Here is a 22,942-nt window from a genome sequence, read left to right as displayed (position 1 = left end):
CCGAATTCTAATTAATCATGTTAATTAGGATCAGAAGGGGTTAAAAAAAATGTCCATCACCATTTAACCCTTTCCGAAGGCCCGGTTCAGCCAAAACTGAATCCTTCAAAAAAAGCCTGGATTCGGCCCAAATCCCGAAATGAATCCGGACTTCAGTGCATCCCTAGTTGCTAGGGCCTTTTTTACCTAATCAACCAGGCAGTGGTTTGAATAAGAAGTAACAATAATAATATATGGTAGCCTCACACAGAGCAACAGCTGATTGGCTGCCAGGGTCAGTGATCCCCATTTAAAATTATGTAAAGGAGCAAGGCAAATAATTTAAAAAGCTCTAAGAAATGAATAATGAAGACCAATTGCAAAGATGCAAGGATTAAGACATTCTATACCATACTAAAAGCTAAATTTAAGATGAACCCCCCTGTTAAAGCAATACTGGCCTTTTCCTGTACAAACCTGGAACCTGTCAGTATCACTGTAACAATACTTGGCGGCCCTGTTGCAAACCTACCTCATTACTTCCCTAAGGTTAGAATGAAAAATACAGCGTGCAGGTGAAACCCCACATAAATTGTCTGTTTTATTACAGAAGTACAGTGAGTCAGTTGTAGCCTTGGAATTTGTATTTACGTGCACTTAACACATGAATACACCCCCCATTTATACAGGCAGTGATAAGAGGTACAGGAGACCCAGTATAATGCAGACAAAATCACGCCAACACCAAATGAAACACGACAATACAGTAAAATTCACTGAATACTGTATTTTTTTTAAAAAAATGTATCATTTATGCCAATCTGGGACAGTCAGCATTTCTGCAATTGTTTCTTACTGTGATAAAAGCAGGAGCCAAATGGTTAAACACTAAGGCAAAGAAACGTCTACTAGAATTACTATGCATTTGTTATAAATGCTGGGCAAGCTGGCCCCAGGGCCGGAACCCATGGCAACCAACATTTTTGCTCTCATTGTTCTACCTGCAGCGCCCAGGTCACTGCCCCGGTGCCAGGTTGCCCAGTGTTGATAAATGCGCCCCACGGAATTGCTGCATCGTTGCTTGCATGATATCATGTGCTCCCACACTGTACAATATACAACTGTAAATACACAAACAATGCTTAGTTCAGATATCTATTGTATTTTGAGACTTCAATTTCAAAATAAATAGGAATTTTATTTGTACATGAATACATCAGTTATCCTGGTCTGTGGCCTAGAGCTGACTCAGTAAGTCTGGACTCCTTCCCATAGTGTCTCTAGGCTAGACATGTCCTTATCATGATGAGAATTAGGCAGAAGGGCACTCTGCTCAGAGACTGCATACATCAAGGATGTTCTTGAACTACAACAACCTCTCTATACCTATAGTAGCTGTGGGGGGTGTTCGCTTGACAGCAAATGAAAGGCCATAGGTGGATCCATACTCGTTGTGGGAAACAAGGGATCCCTTCCGAGACTGGAGCCCGGGGCCTAAACCCTCTTAAAGCTCCAAATGTGCCGTAGAAATTGTCTCGTTGTCCAAGTGGCTGATGCCATGCTTCTACTGTCACCAACCAGGCTTACTGACTAACATGTTGGCATGCCTGAGGGTTGGAAAGGGATGGCATAATAAGTCAATCTGTATACACTGATAATATGCAGATTTAAATAAGCATTATTCTTATTTAAACGGGTGCACCTTAAATAATAAGGTCACCACAAAAAGATGGGATGCCTACCTAAACAACCAATTAAAATGCTCAGATACATTTTAGTGTTTAATACAATTCAGTTTTAGTCAAGGGTACAATACAACAGTTAAACAAAATCACAATCAATAGACCTAGAAATCAAAAAGCAAATAGATACCGTATGAATACAATTTCTGAAATCTGTCTTTAAAGTGAACATCGAAATTTTGGGAAGGAGGGGGCGGAGGGAAGGGCGGGGCAGGGAGGAGGAGACAGTAAAAGAACAAGTAAATAGCCTATGAACAAGCAATTCGCCCATCTTGGATCTTCAGAGGGAAAACAGGTTCAACAACATCCACCGCCAGCCTGCTGTCCTCCGAGATGTGATCCGGGTGAACCTGGTGTTGAATGTTGTGGTCCGATTTTAATGCCATTCGCCTGTTGCAATTAGAAAATAGAATTTAATTCCCGAATAAATGCAAAAGTTCATTATTTCAGCTCATTATAATTATCATGTTTAATGTGAGCCTTATAAATAAAGCCTTGTTCTGCACCCTATGAATAGGAATCCTGCAGTTCTACTTGGTTTTGCATTCGGCCCATTTACCCGCATTGGAAATGGAGGGACGTTTCTGTAGAAGATTCTGAAAAGTGGGGCTTCCACCCATCCTCCACCGCTATGCTTGTGGACTAGGGGGATTGTTTTTTTTGTTTTTAAAAAAGGCACCCCCTAAAACTGGCACCCATATATGAATATAATCACTTAAGTGTTTTTTAAATATAACTATAGTTCTGTAAGTTCAACACATTTCTCTAGTTCATTATATGATATATTGTGTTTATTATATATATTATGGAAGTTCATACAGAGGCACTGATAAGCTCACACTTTCATCTGAAGGAAAAAACCACATTGGGGGTAGGGGCCCAGGGGGTAAGTTCCTTGAGGTGCCCCAAGCTAGTGGCTGCATTGGCTGCTGTTCTTTACAACACAGAGTTTCAGTTGCGCGGACTAATAGCAGGGAGTGTGTGAGAGCCTATTATGTCCATGTGTTTAAACCTGCAAGAATAGCAGTTACAGTGTAGTCTGCACAAAGCTACATATAACGCCAGGCTCTGGGGTGTCTGGCGAGGTAAGATAGAAGAAAGCAGCTAAGAAATCGCGCTTTCCCCAGATTCTGTTGCGTGCTCCCTTTCTATGCTGAATGAGCGTTGGAGAGTGGAGCCATACAAGTGTTCTGTGTCATCAATAATTTCTATGATCCCCAAAGACATGGCAGTCGGCCAGCAACCCACACACGGCGCAGCTCCTTTCATTCATCAAGATCACACTTATATCTTAACGCTTGCTCCCTCAAGTGGATTCCACCTAAGAAGGCAGCACTTTAAGGGGGAGGAGGGAAGGAATACAGTAGCTTTCACAAAATAAGCTCTTAAGGAAACTTTGCGTCACAGTAAATGTCAGATTTATAGTGCTTGGCAGTTGTTCTGCAACTGTAGTAGCCTTGGGGTTTCTGGCAGTGCTTCCTTATTGACAGCAGCTGATGTGGTTTCTCTGAGTTCTCTTTAATGAAAAGCATGCCCTGTGGCTCCCTGGGTTTTGCCCCTCTTAGCTGGTAGCGAGGGCCAGAAGCAGACTTGGCCCAGAACCAAGCAAGTAGCACAGAGGTCCAGTTCTGTAGGCAGATTGCAATCAGAGCGGCGCGGAGGCACAGGGAGCCCAGCCAGGTGCTGTATGAAACCACATCGGGACAAGGAACTCCAGCGACCAATCAGGCACGACCTACTCAACTTTCCTGAAGCTTTTTATATTCGCATTACTGGCTCTGAATAATGTCTGATCCCCCCTCCCCCAAGTGTCATAGCCACATTCACTGGGCAAGACAAAGGCAATGAGATAATAGCAGGGGGACGGGAGGGAGACAGGCACAAAGGCACTGGGGATGTGGTCTGCGAGGTGGCAGGGGATTGGGAACAAAGTAGGCACTGTGGTCTGGGGGGGTGTCAGACTGTTGCACGAGGGGGGGGGGATCAGAAGACTGTTGCACGAGGGGGGGGATCAGACTGTTGACGAGGGGGGGGATCACACTGTTGCACAGGGGGGGGATCACACTGTTGCACGAAGGGGGGATCAGACTGTTGCACGAGGGGGGGGGATCAGACTGTTGCACGAGGGGGGGGGGATCAGACTGTTGCACGAGGGGGGGGGGATCAGACTGTTGCACGAGGGGGGGGATCAGACTGTTGCACGAGGGGGGGGATCACACTGTTGCACGAGGGGGGGATCACACTGTTGCACGAGGGGGGGATCACACTGTTGCACGAGGGGGGGATCACACTGTTGCACGAGGGGGGATCACACTGTTGCACGAGGGGGGGATCACACTGTTGCACGAGGGGTGATCAGACTGTTGCACGAGGGGGGGATCACACTGTTGCATGAGGGGGGGGGATCACCCTGTTGCACGAGGGGGGGGGATCAGACTGTTGCACGAGGGGGGGGGAATGACTGTTGCACGAGGGGGGGGAATGACTGTTGCACAGGGGGGGGAATCAGACTGTTGCACGAGGGGGGGGATCAGACTGTTGCACGAGGGGGGGGATCAGACTGTTGCACGAGGGGGGGGAACAGACTGTTGCACGAGGGGGGGGAACAGACTGTTGCACAAGGGGGAGGGGATCAGATTGTTGCACAAGGGGGAGGGGATCAGACTGTTGCACAAGGGGGGGGGGAACAGACTGTTGCACAAGGGGGAGGGGATCAGATTGTTGCACAAGGGGGAGGGGATCAGACTGTTGCACGAGGGGGGGAAAACTGACATTGGTATAACCAAGATGTTGGATGCAAACTTAAATAAAATGCTTAATACACATTATAAGGGTACTCTAAAGGCTGTTTTTCCCCCATGTTTTTTTTTCTTTAGAAGAGAAGCCAGATGGCCTGGTGGCTACATGTGGCCCTACTAAAACAAAAGAACATTTTTATGAAAAGATATTGAATAGTGCAGCATTTACTGGCTGCTGGGGGCTGGCTACATGTGTAACTTGTCCATCATGCATTACTATATATAGGGGTCACACTGCATATTTGCATTTACACAGTAAGTGTCACCAATGCCATATAATTAAAGATTTGCTCATTTGGCTTATATGAAAGTTGGTATTGGGGCCAACAATCAGATAATTCTGTGGCCCTAATGGGTGAGACCCACATCAAGGCACCAATGCAATCCTCATCAGATGGGACTTTCAAACTTGCCTGACAGATATCTTGCCAATCTCACACAGACAGGCAGTCCTGAGCGCACCATACTTGGGCCAATCAGCCGCTAGTGGGCTGGAGAGGCTGAAATGTTTTTCGACCATGTATAGCCAAAGCTTTACCTGCCACATGCTCATTTCTTGGTAGAAGTCTAAGCTTGAAAACTAAACTCACCAATCTGAATGGCCTCCAGTGTCTGTAGGTAGTTGAGGAATGTTGCAAGTTATTAACTGACATGTATCAGAGGCATCAGTATGGCAGCTCCTGCTCATATGCACTAATGTACACAAAGAAGAGTGAGCAGAATATCCTATGTTCTCATGCTCCACAGTCAGTTTATGGGGAAATAAGGCAAATAACTACTGTTCTTTAAAGATGCATTAACAATTTGCAAACAATTCATTCATTCGCGGTACAGAGAAGCAGCTTGGGATAGCATAAAAACCCAATAAACTCAAGCTATTCAATAACAACGATTGGTTCATCCAAGATAACAAACAGCTTAAGGGACGATTTGAACCAAACAATACACATAAGAATAATTCTGCATTTTTAAGGAAACGTCAATGCACAATATACTCTGTTGAAAAGAATACATGGACATTCGACAAACGTAATAATCCAATCAAGTGATCAAACCTTCTCGAAAAAAATAGGAAAAGAAAAGAGAAACAAACCCAGTGATAGTCAGAACTGAGCCAGGTGGCGGCCCTTGCAGTATCTGGGCTTTAGAAACAACTAGTGCTTGAAATGAAAGTCCTCCATTTACACAGAGGCCACATGTAGTGTAAGCAGCTGCAGGGCTGCTAGAGCTTTCCCACAATGCTCTGCCAATGTCTGCAACTCCTGACCCACTAAAACCTCATGGACATCTTAGAAAAATGTTTCTCAACTGCACCTCCTTGTGGTCACTTACATGCAGTAACTGCCAGGTTGTGGCATCAATTAGGTAAGAAAGTTATACTTTTTCCTCTGATCCAAGGAATAAAACCAAACTATGTCCTAATTCAATGAGAATTGCTAAAAAAAAAAAAAAAATCTTTTTTTTTTTATTAACATTTATACAGGACAGCAAATTAGGGCTCACTCCAAATCACACCCTCACTGACCTTTAAATTGTACCCAGTATGAAATCCTCTTAAAAACATAAAATGCCTTCCTAAATCAACTGTACTGACCAGTGCTTGAACTAGCAGTAAGTAGTGGAGACCATACTTTTTACCCATCATCCTTGTCAGAAGCCGTGATGGGCGATATCCAATCTTTTGGCCCTCACATTGACGTGATGCAGGCCATCCGTACAAGGACCACATCCATAAGCTGACATGCTCCTCACCCCAGTGGGATTTTAAAACCTGCCTAACCAACATCTACACAATTTTTGGTCAGATACCAGGTTGGCCTGTCAAAGGCCCCCTTACATTGGTTGACAAGCTGCCAATGTGGCTGGTCAGCAGCTGTTATTGGCCCATGTATGGCCACATTTTCTGGGATAATGGTGCAGCGGAACCATGAAGGTTCATAGATTGCTAGTGTTACATATAATAAGTACATATACATAAGTCATACGCCCAACTCTTTAGGAGCAAAAGCCCATTGGCCCACCTACAGTTTACCCCTTCGCGTAACCTATTTGATCCTGCTGTTCAGCATGGCCTCGGTAAACGAGGAGTTGCACAGATCAAAATAAAATCCTTAAAAGTAAAATGTATGGCTTTGTAATGTTACTATTGTTTCAGAACCATACATTCTATTCTGTGTAGTATGTAAAGATATAAAAGAATGTTGTTGGTCTAGTCTTAATCCTGTCAGAGAAGTAAAGTAGCCCCAGAACTCTACTGCTTCAGTGTGACCCATCTCACATTTGCATGACCCACAGATGTAACCAGTGCCCTGCAATGCAGGTGTGAAGCTTGCCATTTTTGTTTCTGTAACTACATGAGAGATATTTTGAAGGAATTAAAATGTCTGAAGGATGTTACTTGTTGGGCCATGGCCTAACGTTGTGTCCTACTATAGCCCCCCGACCCAACTGGTCATTCTGTGGGAGTCAAATGGAAAAGCAGCATAGCACAATTTTGAGAAGGTGATCAAAAAGTACAAGTAGTAGCTACTAATCTACTGTATTGCATTCAAACATGTCATTAACGCTTTACTTGATATCGACCATGCACAATCATATGCAGGTTTCAGGTTCCTGGAATCCACAAATCCCCAACCACACAGCGAAAATATGGAAAGAACTGCAAATGACTAGATCAGTGATCCCCAACCAGTGGCTCAGGGGCAACATATTTCTCACCAACCCCTTGGATGTTGCTCTCAGTGCCCCCAAACCAGGGAGTTATTTATGAATTCCTGACTTGGGGGCAAGTTGTGGTTGAATAAAAACAAGATTTACTACCAAATAAAGCCCCCTGTAAGCTGATAGTGTGCATAGAGGCTCCCTAATAGCCAATCTTAGCCCTTATTTGACACCTCCATGAACTTTTATGATGCTTGTGTTGCTCTCCAAGTCTTTTTACATTTGACCGTCGCTCACAAGTTAGAAAGGTTGGGAAACCCTGGTCTAGATTTTGAAAATAATAAATGAAAATCAGACAGAGTTACCTCATTGTTGATGTCAAATACACCTTCTTGAATCTTTTCGTAAATCTCTTTTGCTGTGTTGATGAAAGCCTGAAAAATAAAATAAAAATAAGCCATGTAAGGACAAGGCGCAGGATAGACAAATTATAAAGGAACAACATAGATGCTGAGGTCAAATTTGAGACTTCCTTGTGGCATCAGAACCATACAAGAAAGTATAAAGACTACTGCACAGGTTCCACCGAGGCACTGGCCAAGGAGGGCACAACTTACATTTACTTTGGCATTGGACACCATAAGGGCATAACATTATTTATACTCAAGTCTTTCTCATTTTTAATGAACAAATTAAGTGTGTGATCGGGTGCCCCCACAAATATCTGTGTCGTTAGGAACGATCTGGTGACCTTTCCACAAGTCCAAGTTTGAGCGCAACCTTTTAACAGGAAGGGCACAGCAGAGAATCCACTAATACAAAAGCTCTTTGAATCCTGAGAAAGGCCACTCAGTAAGGACTGCTGAAACTAGAGATCTCTTATGAAGTCACTACTGTAACAGATAGCAAGAACACTTTTACAAGCTGCACGCTTTTGCGGCAGATACATTAAATATTAATGGTGACCTTACTAACATTGTGTAGCAGACACACGAGATGCTACACTTCAACTTTGTGTGCTAGGATGACACTCGCAATGTTCTATGCAGGTAGGAAGCGCTGCGATGCTTTAACTAGAATTTATAACAACAGAACAGAAACTGAAGACGGGTGATAAAAGAAGCAAATGAGACCTACTGAGTCCTATTGCCCTACAAGGACTCAGAATTCCTAATACAATGTAAAATTACAGAATATCAAAATTCAGGGGTGGCAATAGTAGGCCCAAAAAACCCAGGATTTGAAATGCTCCTTTCTTGACCACTTAAAACTGTTTTTTGATTGAAACTGTCCAGAAAAGAAATTATTGTTTTTTTAAAGGGGCAGTAGAACTCCTTGTGGAGCATTCCTTTTACATCCATGCAGATTGAGAAACAGCTTGGAAACTTGTAATGTGGATAACGCACAAAGATTTTGTTCATTAATGATTTGTTGGCAAAGTGGCAGACGAACAAAGGCTTTTTTTTTTATCAAACTTTGAAGAGCTTTACTCGGTATTCGTGAATTTTGCAGCATTCTTACAAAACATTCCACAAAGCCCACGTAGTAAAAACACTGCCTGTATCACCTACTGTATTCCAACTGAGGCCCAGTGTGACTATCAATCCTCTCACAGGAAAAGAATAATTCACTTAGCTAGTGAACAGATTTCGGTGAAAAAGGTGGCAAAAGGCTTTTTTATACCTCGAGAAAAATGTGTAAATAGCAGAAAAAGTGTGAAATGCAGGGAATAAGATGCAAGCTTAAATGATGATAATTTACAGCTTTTTCAACTTAACAGGGGCTTGGCATCTTACGTACAACTGTGAGGCGGTCCCAAAAACTTTAATTAACTTTCATGTCTTGTTCTAATGCCTACTGGACAAAACCTCTGTTAGGATAATCATATACTGTATGGGGCAATTCTTTGCATTTGTTGTATGAGAAACACATAACTCTGCAGGAAATTCTCAAAAATCACTACTAATTTACTCTGCCCCTATGAAGCTACAAAATGCTTGAAATTACCTTGTGTACCATTACCTTGAAATAAAAGATCAACAGTCCAATAACAAATCTACCATGGATGAGTAACAGGCTAAAGGTGGCCATACATGGGCAGATTAAAACTGCCAATTTGAGTCCTTCAGACCAAGTTAGCAGCTTATCTGTCAGTGTACATGGACCCCTGATGGGCATCCCTGACTGATATGTGGCCAAAAATTGGCCTGGTGTTGATCAGGCAAATTTGATTTTTCCATTGGTTTAGGGAACACATTGGCTCATTGATGCTGCCCTCACTCAGATGTCTTCTATACCTGTTGTTACAATCTGGTCATTTGGCTCAAAGTCTACCTAAGGGTGGGCGATACTGGGAGAAAGATTGTTTGGTGGCCTCGCAACACGAGCAGATAATGTGCATGGCCACCATAAGACTGCAGGAGTTACAGACCTGTAACATACCTTGAGAGCTACTGCTGCAGGCACGACAGAATGTCCAGTAACACAATTTAGGAGCTACCAAAGCTGCAGTAATAGTTTGCTAAGCAATCACAGAAGGCACATTCTTAGTACCACTGCTATCGCTTACAATAGCATCACCTAGTGAGGAACAATATGAACATCCACTGTGAATCTTATCCAAAGCATGAAAAAAGCATCTCAAAACTCAACAAAACCATTGGAAATTAAAAAAAAAAAAAATTCGCACATAGCACCAGTATAATTTACCCGAAACATATTCTAGTAAAATTCTAGTCAAATGTCTTCATTTCAGTCACACACACGCCCACTGTAACTTCTCCCACAGTGCAGAGCCATAAACACTTAATGGCCAGGGATTACATTTGGACAGCACTCTCTACAAGGTGAGGTATTTCCCTCTTGCTTTCATTAACCTTTTCATCTGTATCAGTTTTCTGCAAGTCCATTCAACTATGCTTGCTGCGATTTACACAGACAATCCAAAATTCAGCAGATCCTTCCCCAGGAGGAGACTTTTGGCTTAGCTACTGACAGCTTATTTATCCACCAAAGATGTCAAAAGCCATACTTTTGGGTATTAAGGATGTATTCATCAACTCCAGTAATGTTTTTTTGTTTTACCAAACATAAACCATGTGCTAATTCCTTACCTTTGGGAAATTACTTCTCTACTTTAAGTAGATAGAAGAAAGAAATATGTGCAGGTCTTAATTTGCAGATATTTTGCCTTGAAGACCTTTTCTCTCATATGATTTCTAATGGAAAGGAAGGGGGTATATATAATGGGATCTAAATAACATCCAGAAAAGTAAACAAGGTTCATGCTAGGGGATCTCATCATTGTTCTCCTCATTTCAACAGTGGAAGCATTTGACTGCTGAACTTGCCACCAGAGCTTTGTCTCCTAATTAACAGGACTGATATGTTTTCACCTTTAAAGGCCTTACAGCTCCCCAGAGCAATCAATCTACTGCAGCTCAATTACTGCACCAAGCTTGGGCCGCAGCTAAATAAGGGGGAGCGCGGGCGGGTACAGCAGACACAGGGCAATATGAATATGCATGTACTCTAAGTGGGTGATCGAATAATCATGGAAGGGTCAGGAGAATTTGCAGCAAAATAATGAGAAGAATTAATCATCACAGATTCACCAAGCACTTAGGGAAGAAAGTGCATTTTTCTAAGCGTGCTGCGGACGTGATAAAACGCTGGCACTGCGCCAACTGTGAATTGATTCACAAGCCACAGAAATGGAAGTTTTTAATTTTGAAAAAGAAAAAAAAAACCCAAAATATTAGAAAAAAAAAAAAAAAGGGCTCACGATTAACATACCAATTATCACAATGGCTTAACAAACCGTGCTAATTGAAAACGACGGTCAAAAGCTGCATAAATCCAACCAGCTGGGATTCCTTATGGGTGTTCAGTTGTTCACATTAACTAAAACATTAAACAGAGCCATGAAATCCTGAAAATGTGTTATGATAACTTCATGTAAACAAGCACTTAACAACTGGCACATGGAGGAAAGCATTACGGCGCTGCCTATTTATTCCCCTACACTGCTCCATTGCTGGGGAAATCACTTCAATTATGTCCAAGGGCTTCATTTATTTTAGGCCCACAGAAATTATATGCTGATTTATAGGCCGGCGGATCGTATACTGTACATGCGACGGTGCCAAGAAAGGATTACTGTAACTTTAGAGCAATACACAATTTAGCCGCTATTACCCACAAATAAACATCAGACAATTCCAATTTAGAATGACTTACATCAAAAATGACATGAACGCTTTCTCCAAACCGCATTATGTTGTCGCCAGTTGAAACAAACCGGCTTTGTTAGGAGAACAAGTAACAGATGAATCCCTGTGCAGCAGTAGGTCCAAAGCTACACATGTTTAAAATCATATGCACTACTTCATCTAATGTACCTTAGCGTTCCCTACTGTTCCACACTATATATTCAGTCTTTCAACACATATCAAGTTGAATTACAAAAATATATCTTTCCCTATGGTTCCATGTTCCTGCCTATTTCCACTCCACTAGTGCAACTGTATTTGTTGTTTATAGCATTGTTTGCCCACTGGTAAAGGAGGACACCAAGGAAAATGGAAAACCCTTCTCCTCAGAGAGAACTGCACTGACTATAAAGCAGCCAAGTTTACACCAAATTCAGTAAGCAAGGCCTGCAGTTTGCACACACATTGACAATATTAATTTAAAAGGTTCTTATCCAAATAGGGATTTGCTAAGTATTAGTCTGGTTAATCCAGTACTTGACTCTTATGGACATTTCAGTACTTTCGGTATCAGAGTTAAGTCTAGTAAAGCAGATACACTGAATATCACAGGGCTTATTCATAGACCCCTAGTGAGACCCGGCAGTTGTTTAATCTGCCTGCTGGATTCTGCCACACCAAGAAGTACCTGCCACTGCTTCACTTAACTTAGTTGGGGCCATGACATTATCCCTTTAACCACCCAGCTAAAATAATTCCGACCCAATTGTTATTAGCAGAAAAGGAGGCCAAGCGACAAGCCCAGTGCTTGGTGGTGGCCAACAGATGGTGTAATAAGCCCTGATTTTATTAGTACACGGTGGTCACAGCTTAAAGGAGAAGGAAAGGTAAAAACTAAGTAAGCTTTACCAGAATGGTCTTTGTTTTCCTGTGGCAGAGACACACAGCTCTCTCCCCCTCCAATAAGAATGCTAAAACTCACAACCCCCTTTAGGAATGCTTCCTCATAGTGTTGCTAACTGAGCATGTACACGGTCTTGGTGCAGGAGCGAGGCATTATGGGAACTTTCTTTACAGAGCTTTACAGGGTCTGCTTATCACAGTACATAAAAGGATGTATATTTTAGTTTATTATGCACAATGGCAAAGTCTGCCAGTTAGCCAATGCAAGCACGTGTGTGGTACCAATGCTTACAAGTGTGGGCAGGAACAATGCACACCAACTGCAATAAAAAATTCATAACAGGTATAGGAACTATTATTCAGAAGGTTTGGGATCTGGGGTTTTTCCTATTGGGGGTGTTTCCGTAATTTGGCTCCCCATACCTTAAGGCAGTGCGGTCCAACTGGCGGCCCGCGGGCCACATGCGGCCCATGACCCCCCTCTTTGTGACCCCCACCTGTCTGGCTGCTTTGATGGTTTACCTTTGTATAAGATTTAAATGGTATCAGTATTGAGATTAACAGGCCCCCCTGCATGGTTAACACCTCAGATTCAGGCTGTAATCCCTCTGTATTGTTTAAAAATGTAATCCCCTGTGTTGTTCACACCTTTTAATCCCTGCATTGTTCACCCCCTGCAGTGTTTACACCTCAGGCTCAGGCTGTAATCACCCACATTGTTCCCCTGTTCACACCTCAGCAGTAGAAATCCACAAATATACCCTACACACTATAAAAAGAACATATACTGAGGTGGTACTGCAATTAAAAAGTTTTTTAATATATAGTAATTGTGCAGACTGTAGGAGCAGTGCCAGCATTGTGTCACTGTAGGCTGCCTGTGTGTGCCATACTCTACCTGCCATATGCTGCCTGTGTGTGCCATACACACAGGCAGCATAGGACAGGCAGAGTATGGCACACAGGCAGGGTAGGGAAGGCAGAGTATGACACACGCAGGCAGGGTAGGGCAGGCAGAGTATGGCACACACAGGCAGGGTAGAGAAGGCAGAGTATGGCAGGTTTTTGCTGTACTACCTCCATTAATATGGCTATGGTCATGCGATAACATGGGTGTGGTTTCAAGTGGGTGTGGTTTTAAAAAGGGGAGTGGTCAAAACTAGCTTCTGTTATCGGCCCTCCACCACGGAGGCCGGAAAAATTCCAGCCCTCGGTACCACAGAAGTTGGACAGCACTGCCTTAAGGCATATATGTCAAACACAAGGCCCGGGGGCCAAATCCGGCCCACCTGACTGTTTTATGTGGCCCTTGGTGAGTGTGTCTGACCATCCAGCCTGATCAATTTCCATTTTCCTCCCATAGTAACTAAGACTAAGGGGTATATTTATCATGCTGTGTAAAAAGTGGAGTGAAGCATTACCAGTAATGTTGCCCAAGGCATTCAGATTTTAACAGTAGCAAAGCATCTATTGGCTGCTATGAGCAACAACACCGTTAATGTCTTACTCCACTTTTTACACATTGTGATAAATATACCCTTTAGTATCTTATATAAGTATATTAATAAAAAATTTGGCCCGCCTGTGTTTTAGATTTTGGCCCCCTTATGTGATTGAGTTTGACACCCCTGCCTTAAGGCTACTAATAAAATCATTTAAACATTAAATAAACCCAATAGGCTTGTTTTTCCTCCAATTAGGATTCATTATAGCTTAGTTGGGATCAAGTACAAGGCACTGTTTTATTTATACAGAAAAAAATAAAAAATGTAATGACTTTTTTTTAAAAAAAAGATGGCCTTTCCGTACCTCAAAACTTTCTGCCTAACAGGTTTCCGGATAACAAAACCCAAACAAAACAGGAGATGTACTCTTTGGTCACCAAAGTCACCACTATAGGAAAGAGGCAGAGCAAAGCTATTAACCTGTGGGGATCCACAGAACTCAGATGGCTCATAAGCCAGTAAAGACCCATGCAATGGATGCTAAATATTATTTACAGAAGTAATTCAAACTCAGCAAGTCATGGGGCTGATTTCAATCACGTACATTTCAGCAGTTTACCCATTTCATGTGGGCAATTCTACCCATGATTGTATTGGGAATTGAACATGTATAGTTTATGAGTTAATAAATACAGTGAGCTCAATAAACTCAGAGGCCAACAGAGGTGTTTATTAGTTCAGGGAACAGCGATTATGGAGTTAACCGCAAACCTATCCATGATATTTTAACAATCTAGGAAATTAGATTAGCACCATTTCTAAAATCTCTTATTCTGCTGGGAGCTAGAATGTTGTAACGGAAACATGAGAATGGCAAATAAAAGTGTGTGCCACTTAATTAACGCATACCCCTCCTCTCCCTAACACACACACTCGCACAAAATATAATATATTATAGTATAATATATAATAGAAGGGAACAGCAAAAACAGAGTAAATGCCTAAAAGTGTCAAAGTGTCAAGCATCAACGCGTGCTCCTTGCGTTTCCGTAGTTTCCCTCAGCGCCACTGCATTCCTCCTGCCTCCTGTTCCGAACCGAGTGTGATTGCTCCTATTAACGTGGGAACCAGAAAGCTACTGCCGCCTCTGAACCAGACAATAGCTCCAGGATTCCCACAATGGCCTGCTGCAATCGGCACAGCATAGCTGCCCCAAAAGAGCCAGGTACACACGTCACTCGTACATTGAAGTGCATACAAGACACCACTGTAACCTAAAAATTGTTTAGGGCAATTGCATCCAATCTGCATGGAAGTACAAGCACAACCATGTCAATCATCTTGCATAGGCTGCAATTGAACCAGCCACAACTCCCCATGTAGCCCACAATGACCCACGAATTATGGGCAAAAACGCTGCATTGTGGGTAAAAAAAAAAAAACAAAAAAATAAAAACACAGGATTGGACCCACCCTTGGCTCTTACTGAAGACAGGTTGATGGCAGGTATGTGTGTTAACTGAATTTATATATATTTTCTTGCATTACTTACATTCATTGTCTAAAATTATATATGTTGCCAGGGTCAGTTAACCCAGCTAATAACAAACTGTTTGTATGCGAGTCTACCTAATCATTTAAACTGCCCCACCCTTTTAAACCCCAATATCTTCTAAAGTTAAATGATCAAAGGGGCCCCAAACATTATACTTGCGCCCCCTTACATAGCCCCCCATGGAGGCCTAGTGCCAGCAGCTCACTGCTATGGCTGGGGCTTGTTTGTATAATAATATACTGTATGTTAAACCCAGCAACAGGATATATGCTGTCACTAGGACACAATGTATTTTTAAAATGTGGGGGCAAAGCTAATTGTTGGTTTGTGACATGTGGATGACCATGTCATGATAAAAGGTATCTATACACACACACCAGTGTAACACAAACCAACTTCATCAGTTTAGCGACAAATATTGTTTTCTGGCTCCCAGAATACTCAACGCATTTCCCCTGCTGGTACAATTCAGCTTGCTCTTCAGCCTGTGCAGCATCCCCAGCAGGTGCAAACCATAGCTTCCAGTATGCCCAGAAACCCACTGCCCAGTATGCCAACCCCAGCCTTCAGCCAGTGCTAGCTACAGATCTCTACCCAAAAGCCACCCATCAGTTACTGCTATCTTCCAGTTTCCCCAAACTGGCCTTCGGTTGTTACATGCTGCAGCTCCCAGTATCCCTAACCAGTCATTCTGGCATCCTCAGACCACGTCTGTGGCCTCCAATACAGAGCAAAGCAATTTACTGCAAATGTCTTCCTACGCAGGAGTTAAACATGTCGTGCTATCCACTATATCTGAAGCAGTAGATATTAGATGTGATGCTGGAATGAGCATAATGGCTCAGAGTGGCATAAAATCTTGAAGCTGCTTGATCAGTAAGAAGCCTGAGTAGTCGCTGCTGGATGACAGCCACATTTATCACTTGGTATCCCCAAGGTATTATGCATAAGGATTTTCTCTCCTTGGAAATGGCTCTTACACAACTCATAAGCTCCCTTCCCCTGTTTCTATTCAACACAAGACCCATTGGATTCAATATATTTCAATGTCATTTTCCCCTGCCCTCCAACATTATACATATATATTATATATTTTAGCATGTTTCACAGAATTCAGGGTGCACATCAGCACATTATAGCAAAGCACAAACAGCAGCCATGCGAGTGCATATGTGTTACGTGCGCTACACGTGAGAAATAAAAGCCTGACTTGTGAGCAAGGAACAGGCATTGGCCTGTGGCATTTGTTCATACAATTTGCCATAATGAGGAAAGTTTAAAGGATCACCTAGTATAGACTGTAGCTAAATACAATGAAACAAGGAATCTGGAAACAATCTGCAAAGGGATATATACAAAAATGTTCATACACCTGATCTATGGTACCCTATATTTCTTAGCTACAGAGGCAACCGTACAGAAATGCAGTATACACTACAGGAAAGAGACAGTGGCTCATCCAGACCCATCATCTGCAAGTAGAACATTCAGCCTACTGCCTCGCTTTATTAAGGAAGATAGGTATAAGCTCCACCCTGACTAATGGCAGTCTTACACGGGCCGATTTCAGCAGCTTATCTGCACGTGTATGGGCACCAACAATGAGCCTTCCCAACCGACATCTGGCCTGAAATCGGGCAGATCTCAATCAGACAAGTTTGATTTTCCGTCGGATCGAGGACTGCATTGCTCGTTGATGCATACATCGAACTGACGGTGCCTATGCCCGCTGTTTTAATTAGCCCAATATCGCCCATCCTTAGGTGGGCATATCAGGAGAAGATCCACTTGGCGACCTCACCAAACAAGCAGATCTTAGAATGTATGGCATTGTAAGTGGCACAGCCATAGTTAGAAAATGACATGCACCACCAATGGCGCACACCTAAAATAATAAAAATATTATATGCTATTGAGCGCAGGTTCTTCTACAGACATACTTCCATGGTGCTACTAATGTCTCAGCCAAGGGAACCCATACAGCTATCTCTCTCATGCAGAGGGTATATTTAAATAAAAAGTAAACCTTTTTTTTTTTTTATCAGTAAAATTACTCTAAACAGCCTCCAGAATTACCTACCTTTGTCCCAGCATTCTCTCTGACCTGGTTCCTCAGTCAGAAGGTGTTCTTTTTCTTTGCTTCCTTGTACAGGGTGAAGCCCCACCCCCACTTCCTGTTCAGTTCTCTTCAATTTGACAAGGTTGTCGGAGTGGAGAGCCTTCTGCCCATGCCTGGTAGCAGCAGAAGCCAGTCTGTGCATTAGCAGGGTTTTTTTTTTTTGCGGAGAGACCTGAACAGGAAGTGGGGGCGGGGCTTCACTGGGCACAAGGAAGCAAAGAAAAAGAACACCTTCTGACTGAGGAACCAGAAAAAAAAAGGTTTACTTATTCTTTAACCCAGAGAAACAGGTTATATAATTTTAACAGGATTAAACAGAGCTTAGCATTATGTGAATCTGTATTCAAAATACACTGTACCAGCTAATCCTAATGGCAATATAGCAGCCCCCAATCACATACTGACTAACATGTAACAGCCTCTGAATTGGGTTAAGAGAGTTCTTAATAAGCTAAATAAGAAATCGCATGCCTGAAAGTGTTAAAAATACTGAGAGTGATTATTTTCTCTGAAACAAACTGCTCACTGACTAATGGAATTGAAGGTTTGAGCACATTAATTTATTGTACTCTATAACCTGAAACCTGGCGTGTTCATAATTGCAATATAATTTGAAAGGGGTCATAAATGTTGTTTTTTAATATTTATATAAATGGCGAACAAATGCACAGATCTGGTGTTTGAATATTGTAAAAAAAATCTGCAGTTCTACAGCAAAGAACACAATAAGGGATGAGCTTCTATTTTGTTTTGTCAGTGCGCAAGATTTTGCATTGCATATTGGGTTGTGTATCCAGATGGTAAATTTACTCTATTTATAATGTATTGGAAGTGCCTAAGGACACATATATACCCATTTCAGCTAGGCATTAGTGCAATTTGGACAACCAAGATGCACTGATCTTTGGACTAGTCATTTTCAGATTGGCTCTTGGTAGATTTTTGGACCAGAATTTTTAGGGGTAAATAACTTTTAATATGATGTAGACATTGATATTCTGAGACAATCTGTTATTGGTCTTCAGCAGCTTTCCATTTGGTATTTTAGCAGTTATCTGGTTGCTAAGGTCTTGTTTACCCTAGTAACCAGGCAGTGGTTTAGCAACCAGCAATGTGAATATGAATAGTAGAAGGCTTGTCTAGAAAGATACATAATAAAAAGTAACAATAATAATAAAATTCTAGCTTCACAGAACAATAGTTTTTTGGCTGCCAGGGTCAGTGACACCATGTGAAAGCTAGGAAGAGGCAGAAGGGAAAGGCAAGTCATTCAAACTATAAAAAATAAATAATCCAATTGCAAAGTAACTAGGAATAGGGCATTCTATAACATACTAAAAGTTAACTTAAAGCTAAACCGCCCCTTTAAAGCAAAGGCCAACTGGCTATATCTGTTGTTTAGTGTAACAAAATAGGCACTGGTCATTGTAGAGGATTTGCTCAGAAGCTGCATGTCATTGCCAGTACTGTGTACCCTTTATAGACACAGCAAGGTACTACAGCTTCTCAGTGGGAAGTGCAGGTTATATCAGATACGGGCAGTACTAGCTCTAGCAGGTCTCACGAGGCTTCACACTAAGAATCTTCACTGCAGGTGAGACACATTTCAGCAAGTCACCTATATTGTCCCACTGCTTTATAGACGCAGTTAAAAACGTTAATGTTCTACACGTGACTTATCCAATTGTTCCTTAGTGGGGAATATTTTTGTTATTGTGGGGTTGGTAAAAACAGCTCATGAGCAGTACCTTCTGCTTTAGCGTCCCAGTGCCACCTAGTGGGGAGACCTGGAGAAATAGATTTCCTATTGTAAAAGAAGTAACCAAGGAGCTCTGTGACCAAGGGTACATGACACTGAACTACAAGGTTACTGCTAATTTGCACATTTTTCAACTGGAGGAACATTATTTCATATTATATAAAAGTTTCAGTAAGTCGTGACAGAAATCAACATCAATAGGCCCAATTATAATAAATACTAGATTACTAAACATAAATGATATATAGTAGGTTATTGCCAGCTTTTGTGTATTGTATACATATAACTCTAGCTTGTAAATAATAATATACATTCAGCTTGTAAAAGATACATGTACAAGAAATCACCAATGATCATTATGAATACCCTGGTCCATATTACAGGGAATCCCTAACCCAAAACTTTTAATTACATAATAAAATATAATTCTGAGCAACTTGTAATCACTAAAGGTCCCCATACACGGGGCGATTATAGCTGCCGATATCGGTCCCATGGACAGATTCAGCAGCTTATCGGCCCGTGTTGGGGCAGAACCGAGGGGCCTGGCCGACCGATATCTGGCCTAAAATTGGCCAGATATCAATCGGCCAGGTTAGAAAATCCAGTCCAATCCTCGTTGATGAGGTCCCCGAACCGACTGCCCCATTGTCGCGTGTAGAATTGGCCCCAGGGCCAAACGATCGAATTCGCGTACATGCCTCCCCGATATCGCCCACACGTAGGTGGGGATATCGGGTGAAGATCCGCTCGCTTGGCAACATCGCAAAGCGAGCGGATCTGCCCGTGTATGGCCAGCTTTATATCTGGCTGCTTTTAGTCTCTGGTTAAACTTCTGGTTCTGACTCCTGAAACCACAGCAGCTGACTATCAGACATTGGGGGAGAATTTAAATGCTGCATGGCTTCAAATGTCTGAACTAAAAAGGAGTACAGAGAACAAAAAGAGATAAACAATTTTTTATTTATTATTTGCATATTAAGTGGGTTACCTTGAGCTTTATGCACTTCTTGCACAATTAGGACAGAAGCTAGCCCTTATGGGTGCGTGACACAAGAATATGTTGTTCCCGAAAAAAGGGATGTTTATAACTGATCATATTATTTATCAAGTATAAAGGCTGGAAAGTGTTCTTGTTTGCTAGTGCCTAAACAATAAATAGATTACTTCACATGGATCTAGAAAAGCCAGAGAATATTCACCAAGAGAAAAATGCTTTATATGGCTAGTAATTGACCCTGAAAAATCTAAAACACAATGAGGTGTGGTAAATTCTGCTCAAAATGGTAACTGTAGCATCACCTGTAGACTGAGCTATGGAGAACAAGTTCCAATAAAACACTGCCACATTCCATTACAATAAATATATAGCCATATATATCAACAAATAGCAAAACAGGGCACACACATATATTGATGCTAGAGGCCCCTGGTTAAAGGTTAGTAACTAAACCACCCAGAAATCTGAACTAACAGACTAATTTTAGCCACACTGTTTAGTAGTACTTGTACAGTAGAATAATTCCAAACACTACCCTCAATGTAAAAATGTATTCAATCCTGTGCTGCTCTATAAGTGACATTTCTATAAGCTAAATTCATTTAAAACGACCCCCTATGTTTAGAACTCTAGTGATAAATCTGCTATCCAGGGATAAACCTTGGTGAGGAGAGGTATCTCCATTATTGCTGAACTGCTAATTAATCTTGAGCTGTCAGGATGATGTGGGAATCTGCTAAGCTGGCTGACTTTCTGCATTCCTTCCCAATGCTCCACTGCAGAAATAAAATAAAATAAAAAAATTAAAAGGTAAGGAAGCGTAAAGTTTCAGCAGCTAATTAATTGGATGCCACTTGCAATTAAGAATGGCTCTTGTAAGATTTTTTTCTAAACCAGTGTGGTATAATGACAGGTAGATAAAGGCAAACTAAAATGAGGACATCAAAAAAATATTTGCCCTTAGCTGTAGACAATCTTTCAAAATTCTCATTTATTCCTATGTCTCACAGTATGGTAAAAAGATTGCCATGGTTGCTTCATAGGGAAACCAGGAAATTTCCTGCCTACATATGGATGCAGGCCTCCACCTGACAGTTTGATGTCGCCTCCCTGGCAATCAGGGCAGATATTTACTAGGCACAGCTTTGTTACATTTTGTTTATAGAAGATGTCTGTGTGGATACAAGCTTATTTTTTAGGGTTCATGGCACATGTTGCAATTCGGCAAAAACACAAAATGCTGATATATTTCCCAAAACGCTGCCTGATCAGCTGAATGTGGAATGCCATAGGTTGTCTGTCACCTGCTAGAAGAGTACAGAGCAAACTGCAAAGCCTGCCCTTCAACAGAATGGATCCAATGTAGGACAATTAGTGGCTGCATGTATCATGACCCAATAGAGGCAACCTCTCCTACAGATCTGCCTGCTGCCAACAGTGGTGAGAAATAACAATGTACCCCACAAAGTGTTTCTTTGTTTTATATGCTGGCAATCCAGATTTCTGACAGCCATTAGACATCTGTGCCCGATATTCTGGGAACACATAAGAAATACAATATTTTTAATTCTACACATTGTAATATGACGACACATGATTGTCATATATCCTGAGAATCCATAAGGAATATCTCCCTTCTGACATCATGATGCCGGCGAGTCTGTGTATGAGGAATATTACCATGAGCTGATTTCTGACACCATAAAGTGCATGTGTCCCTACAGATATCCTGGGTATCCATGCAGAATGAGGTAGGGCTGTCCATGAGATATCCCAGGGATCCTTCCTTGCAGTATCAGGTAAGTGTTTCTATGACAGACATCTTAAGGACCCACACATTTAATAGTGACATCATGAGGATAGTGAGTCTTTGACAGATTACTTTAGTGATTATACAGAACATACAATGAATTCAAAGCCTATGATAGACATGCTGTGAAGTATAATACTTTCAATTATATATTTTTTCCATGTTCCCTGCCAAGAACCAACTGTCAATACTCAGTAGTGATGCAGTGTATCTGAATGTAAGTAGCATATTTCCATTTTGAAAATATTTTTTGACATACACCCATCAGTAACATCTACCTAACAAAGGAGACATTTACCAAAAATCCAGTGACGTTAGTGACCACTAGATACATCCATGCAAGGTCTGCAAGCTAGGAGAGAAGTCATCAGCTCCAGAAAAATCTCTAACAACTTCTGTTTCCTGATATTTATACAGTGCTGACACATTTACACATTAAACATTCACATCAGATCCACACTGAGGTTTCCTTAAGCAGTGAATGCCGATATCTTTTTAACCCACAAGTCCAAATAACTGTGTGATTAAGGGCTCCATTTTTTGTTTCATTTGGAAACAGTACAATGACCCAAGGGCAGGCTCTATTTCTGTTTTACATAAAATAAATGGAACATAAACCTTACTTATAAAATGCTGCGTTGAAAACGGTCTTACTCCATGACAGCTGCCGATCTACTAAATGGATTGCAGATTTTCAACAAAAAAAGCATTTGATCTTCTATTAATATTGCAGCAATCACCCTTGCCCTTGCAGTTCATAAATTAAAATAGTTGCTCGCAGAATGTCATATAAACCTCAAAATGGTGAATATTGCTATGGCCTAAATAAAAGACTACTTTAATTTAATTAACCCAAAGAACATTTTATATTACTTTTAACTTAAATAGAATCCTGATGTTTGGCTTTTTGTGCTGCTAATAAATAACATATGTTGTCCCCACAGCAACATAAAATAACAC

At 41.7% G+C, this 22,942-nt stretch overlaps 1 protein-coding gene across 1 annotated transcript in view; it reads right to left on the bottom strand.

Annotated features, from left to right (window-relative positions):
* Positions 1-567: 567 nt before the first annotated feature.
* Positions 568-22,942, bottom strand: part of rab2a (RAB2A, member RAS oncogene family) — a 49,605-nt gene continuing 27,230 nt past the window's right edge. The window contains exons 7-8 of the mRNA XM_002936111.4: positions 7,546-7,614; positions 568-2,111 (exon numbers count right to left, since the gene is read on the bottom strand). Of these exons, the coding sequence (XP_002936157.1) occupies positions 2,019-2,111; positions 7,546-7,614 (162 nt within the window). The 3' untranslated portion in view covers positions 568-2,018. The remainder of the gene's footprint in view (positions 2,112-7,545; positions 7,615-22,942) is intronic.

The sequence above is a fragment of the Xenopus tropicalis genome, chromosome 6, assembly GCF_000004195.4.
Source record: "Xenopus tropicalis strain Nigerian chromosome 6, UCB_Xtro_10.0, whole genome shotgun sequence".
In the NCBI taxonomy this organism is placed as follows: Eukaryota; Metazoa; Chordata; class Amphibia; order Anura; family Pipidae; genus Xenopus; species Xenopus tropicalis.
The sequence above is the reverse complement of the archived record's forward strand: the minus strand, read 5'-3'. Positions and strand labels throughout refer to the sequence as shown.